At 25.0% G+C, this 11,566-nt stretch overlaps 1 protein-coding gene across 2 annotated transcripts; it reads right to left on the reverse strand.

The window, feature by feature from the left end:
* Positions 1-77: 77 nt before the first annotated feature.
* LOC118441413 (facilitated trehalose transporter Tret1-like) lies at positions 78-10,753 on the reverse strand. 2 transcript variants are annotated; one of them, XM_035865762.2, is made up of 2 exons: positions 10,461-10,753; positions 78-2,713 (listed from the first exon to the last, which is right to left on the reverse strand). In XM_035865762.2, exon 2 carries the CDS (start codon positions 2,669-2,671, stop codon positions 1,259-1,261), a length of 1,413 nt encoding a protein of 470 aa, XP_035721655.2. In that variant the 5' UTR covers positions 2,672-2,713; positions 10,461-10,753; the 3' UTR covers positions 78-1,258. The 2 variants fall into 2 exon arrangements, with proteins under 2 accessions (XP_035721655.2, XP_035721654.2); XM_035865761.2 differs by lacking the exon at positions 10,461-10,753 and adding an exon at positions 2,911-3,084.
* Between the last annotated feature and the right edge of the window lie 813 nt (positions 10,754-11,566).

Raw genomic sequence — 11,566 nt, forward strand, 5'->3', positions numbered from 1 at the left:
ATGTGAATATAAAATCTTAGATTTATCTATGTATTTAAATATTAAAATAAATAAGACGCTTGAGATATACAAGTAAATCTATTTTCTAAGCTTGTTTATTTGAAGATAAATGATCGAAATTTTGAAATTTACATTTGTCAACCTTCAAATTGCGCTTTGTAACATTAAGTTACTCGGGCGAAAATCAATTTATTTTATCAACGTTATTACAATGAATTTAAACAAATTAATTATAACAGAAAATATTTATAACAGAAATTCTTTTGAGACACATTTATTTTCGTCTTATTTCTCGTTGATTCGTTTCGTCAACTACACTTCATCATTCCGATCATCTGTTTCTCTCTCTTTTTTTTTAGTCTATCTCACTTATACTGATATTATCAAATATCATTATACAGATATTTTTTTAGTATATTTCACTTATACACGGTATGAAGAAACGCAAATAGAATTGTGAGTGAAAATTTTTTTCTTTTTATTTTTTTTTTGCTTTTCACAATAACTTTTCATAAAAATAAAATTGTTTTAATGATTTATTAATTATAAAAATTCATGCTCTATAGATATTTTTATTATCAAACGAACAAGAATTATGAGAAATGTGATTTGTTATATATTTGAACGTGTTACTAAATATTTCTAAAATTGACTTATTCAATTTATTTATTTATTGTAATTTATTTCATATCATAATGTACAAATAAAAACAGAAAAATATTATTTGTATGAATATTTATATAGATTTATACGAAAGTGGTGCTCTCTATATAATATTAAAAATACGCTTTTAAATCTTCGACAGATTTACTATGTTTCAAAATAAAAATAGTATTAATTTGTATTTTTACAAATATGAATACTATTTTCAATGGATACATAAGTATTAGTATCAAAGATTTTCCGCTAGGTAACACATCGATCGAATACGATTATTTAACAACAGGAATTTTAAAAGACATTTTGAAAATTAATTTCGTTTAAATTCTAATTCTAATTATAATAATAATAATAGCAATATACGTTTATTTAAACGATTATAAATGGTACAGAATATATCTCTTTTATTATAAATAATATATATATATATATATATATATATATATATATATATATATATATATATATATATATATTCGTCTAAAACATATTACAGACTTCCAAAATTTACAAAAGAATCAGTCTTGCAATATGAAAATGTTTAATCTCTTACATAAAAATGTATTTTACATATTAGAGATTTCTTCTAAATGCCTAACTATGTGTTTAATTCTCGTTGAATTTGTTCTAATGTTTTTCCTTTCGTTTCTGGAACCAACAATAGGACAAAAGCGATACCAATAGCAGAAATGAGTGAGAATAACCAAAATGTACCATAAGAATGTAAAGCAATGACTAAATTAGAATAAACTTTGGTGACTATAAATGCCATTAACCAATTCAATAAGCAAGCACTACTGCCAGCAACACCTTTGATTTCTGGAGCAAAAAGTTCTCCGATCATCATCCATGGAAGAGGACCAAACCCAAGTGAAAATAAAATTATAAAAACGCAAATAGATAAAAGAGGTAACCAGCTTATATTACTTGCATCTCCTTCTTCCTGAATATAATAGTAAACACCAAGTATGAGTGTACATAGAAACATAGCAATAATAGATATTGAAAGCAATAACCTTCTACCTAAACGATCAACTATCAATGTACTAACAAATACAGCAATTACTTGCATTACACCTACTATGATACTAGCTGTATCAGATTGAAGAGAATTATTTCCTGAAGAAAATATAGAACCAGCATAAAATATAATAGCATTTACTCCACTTAATTGTTGAAATAACATAAGACCATACGATATTATTATGGCTTTCTTACAAGCTTTTGATTTCAATGATGTTAGAAATGATACTTTGTTTTTCTTAGACTCTTCTAATGCCTCTTTCTGTGCAATTAATTCTGGCTCAAAATTATATTGATTTCCGCGAAGTCGAATATAACTTGCTCTAGCAGCATTTTCATTTCCCTTCATTAAATAAAATGTAGGAGTTTCAGGCATGAAGAAGAATATTATACAAAAGATTATTGGTACAGCTGCACATATAATAGATAAGTAGAACATATTTACGCAGGTACCTAAAAGGTACGTAAGTAAAATACCTACAGAGAGGAGTAACTGAAAATATGAACCCACACTTCCACGAATTTCACTTTCACTTATTTCTGCGGTGTACATGGGAGCTGTCACGCAAAAAGCTCCACCGCTAACACCTGTAATGAACCTTCCAATATAAAATAAAGTTACAGAGTTGGCAAAAATAATACATAGCCAGCCAATTGTAAAAGGAATCGTGAGTATTAACATAGAAAGCCTTCTGCCTATTATATCTGTAAGAATACCAATTGGTATGCATACTACTGCAGCACCAAGTGGTGTGAGTGCTCCGATCCATGAGAACTCTTCTAAACTAATAGGAACATCAGATATAGTTTTTAAATTGACACCATTTAATCCAGCTGGTGAGGTCCATCCTAATGTCATTCCTGCTGCCACAGCTCCTAATGTAGCTGCTAAACTTGCAATATATTGAGGAAGCCTCTTTGCTTTGATTGTTTGCCCACCTTGGGAAACAAGGGTTTCTTGAGAAATTCCGGCTGTTTTTTCTGCCATATTGCTTTCAGTATTTGGTAGTAATGGTGTTCTGTCGTCTGCCTAAAAAATAAAGAAAATATTTTATTAGATACTTATTAAATAACAGCGTATATTAATAAACTTTGATCATAAATTCAAACAATATAAATATACAGCAGAAATCAGACTAAGCAATATAGTCATTAGCAGATAGCTCAATAACAATATTATAATATAACACATAATAAAAATGACTATTCTATTTAAAAAATACAAACCTCAGTGTAATTAAATACACTTGGCCTTGATTCGTAAACATTTTCCTCTATCATTTTGATTGTATTATTTTAAGAGATTATTGTTGAAAAACAATGAAAATTTTAAGCTTCTCCTAATACCACTAAACTTCGAATATGGTTAAACGTAGCAATATTTTTTGTATTATTATTATTATTACTATTGTTATTATTTTATAAGATAAAAAGAAAGATTATTTTCAATAATGTAACTTCGTATGTTGTATAACATTAATTAAAAATTTTGTACTATTTTCGAGTAACAATAATCTAATTTACGTAGCTATAACAATCCATAAGTCGACGTAGCATACTGCAATTTTTACTTAATAACAATATTGTTCACAAGAAAAATTGTATTTCGAAACAAGTTGTCACTTATGCTCGATTGAGAAACGATTTCTAATATTGTTGGTCGGTAAGGTAGTGCAATTATAATATTCAATAAAAACATGACTGTCTTCGAAAAGAGTTCCCTTTTTTCTTCTAATGATTAAATAACAAATTAGAGTTATAATACGATAATAGTGTGCTTTTCTAAACACATATTCGTATATTAATTTTTGTCGATGTTAAAATAAAATAAGAAAATTAAAAATATTCCGTCTATCGCATTGTAACGTAAAATATCCACTGATCCTCGATAATAAAGCGATCTTTATTTTCAATGGTAGATGGCGCTGTTATTAATTGCGAGCGAATTTCAAACAACTCAGTGTGATTTCATTTTTTATCATCTTCATCTAATTAAATTCCTTATTCTTTTGTAATTTCTTATTTGCGAGGATCGCGTACAAAGACAAATAATATTTATATGCTTATTTATCTCTCAAATGCATTTTACTAAGAAAAGAAAATTGTTGTAAGGTTATAAATGAATGTTCAAAAAAGAAAAAGAAGAAAAGAAAAAGAAAAAAGAAAAAGAAAAGAAAAAAAGAAGAGAAGAAAACAATGCAAAATTAAATGTTTTATCTAATATTTTTTCTCTCCTCTCTTTCTTTTATTCCTAATTGAACTTGACAAATTAGAAAAGGTTACGTCACAACATTATATATCATTATTGAACTTATCTCATTTTTCGACTTTTTATTCTTTTAATGTTTCGAACTTGTTAAAAAAAAAAAAAAGGAAATTTCAAATCCGTTTTCCGTTTTTCATTGAATCAATCTAACTTTTATTTTCCAAAAGTCGATATCCTTCCATCATTCTTCTTTGAAGATAGGATGCATTTGGTATAAGGCTAAGTGTTGTCTCGAGAAAGGGAAAGAGAGAAAGAGAAAGAGAAAGAGAAGGAGGAAGAGAAAGAGAGAGAGAGAGAGAGTCGATTGTCCCAATTCCTGGCGGAAATCGATAGCTATGGCGTAAAATTTATTTGCAAATGCGGGCGAACTGAAATTCACGGAAATTCTCTCTTTCTCTCTCCTCCCCCTCACTCTCTCGCTCTTCTCTCTCTCTCTCTTTCTCTTGACTGGGGCCAAAGAAGCTTCGAAGGATCACTGAACCGTGGCGCTAAAGTTCCTTGCAAATTTCCACTGTATTTTGTCTTGGATCAACTTCAAAGATTTATTATAATTTAAGTCTCGTTATATTTTAAATATTTTTTAATTGTTTTTTATATTTGTTGTTCTGTACATTAAAAAAAAAATATATATATAAAAAGGAATGAAAATTTATTTAATCATTTTATTTTATCCATTGTCCATTCAAAAATTTTTCAAGTTCTTTGAAGAATTGCAATTATCACATTGTGATTCTAATAATCGCACGAAATCTTGAGAAACTCATACAGTAACAAGTTTTATTGAGTACTCATAATAGTAACAAGTATTATCGATTTTTTTGATTGTTTCTTTGTTTGTATGAATTTGTTTTTTATCTCTGATGATAAATTTGTCTGAAAGAAAAAAAGAACATTTTTTCCCGATAAAGCATACAAATTAAGATATAATCAATTTGAGCGTTTGAAAAATGACGAGGACTTTAAAAAAAATTTCGATAAGTTTACGAAATTTTTATGATACTCTTAAAAATAAAAATAAGAAGGAAGTTAATATATTTAAAAATCAAAGATTGATCATTATTCCAAGAATATATGTCATTGGGTCTAAACCTTGAATGCAAGATCTTTGACATTATCACGAAGATTAAGATTGGAAGATAAAGAAGCTAAGTTTCTTACAACGCAATTCATCATTACGTAAAAAATATAAATGTATATATATATATATATATGTATCTGTTAATCTATTTACATGCGTATGCATATGCCTGTTGTATATATAACCTAACTCATATAGTATTTATTAGAATCTTGATGATCCTATTTGCTTCTTCTTTTTTATATTTACTTCATATCTAAATGATAATACATTTTTATTCATTCATAGATAACAATAGAATTAACCAATGAAAATAACGAGAAAGAGAGAGAGAGAGAGAGAGAGAGAGAGAGAGAAAATATTTGAATTCCGTGCGTGTTTATTATTATTATCTTTTCCTATACATATCTAAATTGTAATTAAAAAAATAAAAACTTGATATAAAACACGTGATAAATTATTAGAAATTATTTTGTTTAGACTTTATTATATAATTTCTCTTAGATAATCTCAATAGGAAATAAAAGTATTTTATTTATGCTATAGAAACCGAAAACGAAGTTCATCCATATTTTCAATAAAAATTATTTTCGATTCAAAATCATCAAATTTCAAATTCAAAGACATCAAATTTCATGAAAATAATAAAAAAACTAAATTATTATTTATATAATGAATAATTTACCCATTGTCCATTATTCTCCGGAAAAAAAATTAATAATAATAATAATAATAATAATAATAATAGTAATAATAGTAATAATAGTAATAATAGTAATAATAGTAATAATAATAATAATAATAATAATAATAATAGTAATAATAGTAATAATAATAATAATAATAATAATAATAATAATAATAATAATAATAATAATAATAATAATAATAATAATAATAATAGTAATAATAGTAATAATAATAATAGTAATAATAATAATAATAGTGTCTGCTTAAAAAAAGAAAAAAGGAAAACAAAGAAGTCAGATTTGAAATGAAACATAATGAGGCTTTAAATCATATATATGTACATATATATACATACATACATATATACACATATATATACATACATACATATATACACATATATATACATACATACATATATACACATATATATACATACATACATATATACACTGATATATATATCAGTATATATAATATATAAGTAATATATATATATATATATATATATATATATATATAAGTAATTTCGCCTTATTTCTATCTCTTTTATTTGTTTGATCATTTTTTCCCTCGATGGAAGAAAACTATTTATTTTCAGGAATCAACGTACATTCTTTTTCAAGTTTTTTTTACAAAGCATTGCATCGTTCATTTTTCAAACATGAAACGATCATCCTTTATGTTACTCTTTCTCTTTCTCTCTCTCTCTTTCTCTCTCTACTCTTCTCTTCTCTTTCTTTCTTTTTCGTAGTTTTGAAGAATCTGTCAAGACAATCCCTGATTTTCTACCGCGCTTGTGAAAACAATGTTTTCCTTAGAATATTCTTTTCTTCTATTTCTTTTCTTTTTACTAGCATATCGTTTGTCTCTCTCTCTCTCTCTCTCTCTCTCTCTTTCTTTCTCTTTCCCAATATACTTTCTCTTTCGTTTTACGAATCCCGCTGCAGCTGTTATTGAACTTTCTTATGTAAAACTATTTTACTGATCGTAATAGAAGAAAAAAGAAAAAGAGAAAAGAAAATAAATATTGAACGTAAAAGAAAAAGTATAAACCAATGTCAAAGTTAATAATAATTTAATACAAAAAGAAAGAAATTGTAAGGATTAATTAATATCAGTATAAGTGGTGGTATTAATCCTTTATAATGCCATGTAATTTCAATGTCATTTGTTTTATTTGTTTATATTATATTGTATTTTGAAATTAAAATTATTTTTTAGTTCATATAGTATAAATTATACTTTATACTGTATATTTTATATACATATATATATACATACATATATATATATATATATATATATATATATATATATATATATGTTTTAAATGATATAATTATTTTGTTTAAATACGAAGAAACCGGATTGTTAAGAATCTGAAGAAAATTTTTTTAGGATATTAAAAATCATAATAGAGAGAGAGAGAGAGAGAGAGAGAGAGAGAGAGAGAGAGAGAGAGAGAGAGAGAGAGAGAGTGATGGAATAAATAAAATGTATTTTCTTGCAGAGATAAAAATGCGAATGTGCAATTTTCTCACATGATTTTTACGCGAATCAGATGATTGGTTCATAGATTCGATTTTCGACCCTTTTTTCTTTTTTTTTTTTTTTGCTATTTCTCTCTTCTTGTAACGATCGCATAACTAAGATTTCATTTTCGTGCTAACTTTAAATGATCTTAGAATCAATTTTGTTACGAGTTTTATGTAAGACATTCATAAACGTGCCCGAGTAAACTAGTTTTTAATTGCTAAGCACGATATAATTTCTTTCCTGGTTGTACACAGATTGTCTATCGTAATTCTATTTTATGCAATGAGATCAAAATTATATCATTTATAGATTATCTACAAAGAAAAAGAGGGAGAGAGAGAGAGAGAGAGAGAGAGAGAGAGAGAGAGAGAAGAACAAAGTACTTTGGAACAACGATTTCTATCTCTATCGATAACGTCAGTGAAAAAAATCCTGATTATTATACAGATAACGATTCGATTGTCGAGATAATTTTTATGTATTTTTATAACTAATAGTATAGTACATATGTTATATCATATAAGAAATAAAAATATTTTAGATTCGTAGTATATTTATTTTGTTTTGTGTTTTTATTTATATTGTTTAATTAGTTAAAAATTATAAAAAATTATATAAAAATATACAGAAAAGTTATATAAATAATATACATATATATATATATATATATATATATATATATATATATATATGATGCAGATCTAAAATATCTAAATTCTATGTTCTATATATTATTTTTATATTTTATTTACATATATATATATATATATATATTATTATTATTAAATTAGTTAAATATATATATATATATATATATAATCTAAACGTAATATAAATAATATAAATATAATAAAAAAAGAAAAAGAATCTATGAACTTTAGACGTATTAGATTTACACGCACATTTTATAATACGTATTTATATATTATAAATACATATTACAAAATTTTATCTTGACTACATATAATGTGGATTTTAATGTAGTCGACATAAAATTTTCCTTCCTCTTCGAAGGTTTTCCTCTTGTTTTTCTCTTTTTTATTTTTTTCTTTTCGTTTCTTTTTTTCTTTTTTTTTTTTTTTTATAAGAAGGAAAGAAGATCGAATACTAATTTCTCGTCTCGACGCGACGTCTGCAAAGATTATCGCGGTATTCCTTTTTATTGACTTTCTGTCAGACGCAACCGATGAGTAGATCTTGAAAAGCAGCCAACAGATGAGATCTCTCGTATACGGAAAAAAAAAGAAATGAAGAAAAATAAATATAATAATGGAAACGACGAGACGTGCGCCATTTTAATTACAAGATTTTCCTATTGTCGATGATATTATAACTTTCTTCTTTTCTTCTTTTTTACTTCTTTCTTTTTCTTTTTTTTTTTTTTTCATTCGTGTATACTTACTTACCAATTATGGATTTATGAATTAATTAATGACTTTTGAAGTTTTTTTTTTTTTCACACATTAAAAGGAAAATATATATACGTTTGATTTTTAATAATATTATTTTTAACAATTTATAAAGAGATTCTATTTTCATTAAAAAATGATTCAAATATATTTATTATTAATTTATCTAATAATAGCGTGTTATTAATGCATCTGAATTCTATGGGTCCTTTATGATATTAGGTATATAATTTATATTAAATTAATTTAATTACCTAAAGAATGAGATACTCGATTAATAATCGAATTAAATAATTTCAATTAAAGCCTTTCTTTTTCTTTTTTATTCATTTTTGTCCTGAATTAAACATAAGAATGGTTCTACTTGTTCTAATCAAAGCTTTTCATTTTTAGTTTATAATTTTAATGATTTAATTTTTCTGATAGCTATTGATAATTCATTATTAATTCAATAAAGAAAGATATATTAGTGAAGTTAAATTAATTTATTATTAATTCAAATAAGGACAATAAATATCTCTACTGTTGGTGATATTTCGTACAGTTAAAATTACTCTTCAAAAATTATTACGATCTGTTAATATTTATTTTTCGACTTATTTATATTAACATGCATTACTTAAGTAATTTATATAATCCCACGCAACCGTATATTTTAATAATGAGAAAAACTTTCAGTACGTATATATATGTTATACACAAACATAAAAATAAAATGAATAAATTTCGTTGTCTACTCGAAGAAATACTGTGAGAGGATCCATGAAAGAAGTCTCATTAAAAGGATTCGTTAAGAAAAAGAAATAAAAATAAAAAAAAAAATAAAAATAAAAAAAAATAAAAGAAAAACAGGAAAGAATTTCAATGTTCACAGAAGTTGTTGACGACCTCTTTTCTCACATTTCATTTTCATTTTTTTAATTCTTTTTCTCTTGAACAAAAAAAATAAAAAAAGAAAGAAAAAGAAAAAATAATAAAAAATAAAAAGTTTAAAACGAAAAAACACAAGGCCAAAAAAGACATATGTACATACGTATAATATATATATATATATAAATTTATTTATTTATTTATTTATTTATTTATTTATTTATTTATTTATTTATTTATTTATTTATACATGTAATAGCATGCACTTAAAATTAAATGTATATAATACTTATACAAACGTTATTAACAAAACAAAGTTATTAACAAAAGGTAAATGTTAGATAAAATATGCGTGAAGAAATAAAGGTAAGGTTAAGACGAATTGTATGAATTTAAAAATGACATGATTTCGAAATAATAAATAGCTATAATAATAATGAAAAAGAAAAAGAAAAGAGAGATATAATCTATTGAAAGAGAGGAGATATTTGACAAAAAAGATATAATGAGGAATGAAAGTAGAAAAAACGAGATATTTATGATTGAAATAAAAAAAAGTACATATATATATATACATATTAGAAAAAAGAAATGAAAACTGCAAATAATAAAAAGATATAAGTAATGAAAAGAAAAAAAAAAGAACGAATAAATAAATAAATAAATGATATTTCGAAAACGAGATATTTAAATGAAAAAAAAAGAGAAAAAAAAAGAAAAGAAAAGGAAAGGAAAGGAGGAAAGAAAAAAGAAAAAGAAGATATCGGAAAATAAAAATTAAAAGGAAAAAAATAAAAGAATAGAAATGACAGTAGTAAAAAAAAAAAAAAAAAAAAAAAAAAGGAGAAATAAATGTATAAACAGACGAAAGAAAAAGCAAAATAAATGTCGAAAAGAAAAAAAAAAAGAAGAAGAAGATACGTACACAATAATAGCCGAGAAAAAAATCGTTGTCCTTTTAAACCCTATAAAGCATGTCGTTGAATGGTCCAATTTGTTAATTAATTAAATTTCCTCGATATAGTCACTAAATATTCCAATGAACGATTACAAGCGTTTGATGTAATCTCTCCAAACGAGATGTTACAATTAACAAACACACGAAGCCTTTATCTTCGACTATTACTTTCGACACTTTTCAAACGTTAAATCGTATTTACTCGTTACCGATCCGTTCTTTTCTGTTTTCATCCCGTTACAAAATATGGCGTTTTAGTATATCGTGCACTGAGCTTTGTTATTTTCCCTCTCTTCTACTCCCTCTATCTCTCTTTCTCTCTTTCTCTTTCACACACACATAACCACACTCTCTCTCTCTCTCTCTCTCTCACACACACACACACACAAACATACACACATACATATACATACATATACATACATATACATACATACATACATACATACATACATATATAATACATACTATTCTCGTCAGACCGAAATCCTTATCTTTCTCCTTCCTACTGGTTCTGTCTTATCAATTTGAATCCCCACTTTTTTTATACTACCACTTTTCCTCTATATGTAAGTTTATTTTTCCGATAATATTGCTTATTCGTGGAATGTGGAAATAATGTAATGAGAAAATCATATCGAATGACTTATTATATGTATATGTATGTGTATGTATTATTGGATTAAATGAAAGTATTATTTAGTGTGAAAATATTATGCAGCAAATATTTATTTATTTTATTTTACAAAATTATATATATTTGTGTATGTGTGTATTATTCAATGAAAGAGGAAATGTGAAAAGTAAAAATAAAGGAGAATCATGTAGAATGACGTATTTGATCTATTATATACAAACATACACACATACACACATACACACACACACACATACACACATACACATATGCATATGTATATTTATTTATTTATAATTTATTACATATGCATGTGTATTATTCGATCAAATCAAATTAAAAAAAAGAAAATACTAAAAAATGTATTCGCTTATTTTTTCCAACTATCATTAATGTATTTAATTAACTATTGCTTAATCGTGGAATGTGCAAGTAA

Source organism: Vespa mandarinia, chromosome 11 (assembly GCF_050613455.1).
Source record: "Vespa mandarinia isolate Hongniang chromosome 11, ASM5061345v1, whole genome shotgun sequence".
NCBI lineage: Eukaryota > Metazoa > Arthropoda > Insecta > Hymenoptera > Vespidae > Vespa > Vespa mandarinia.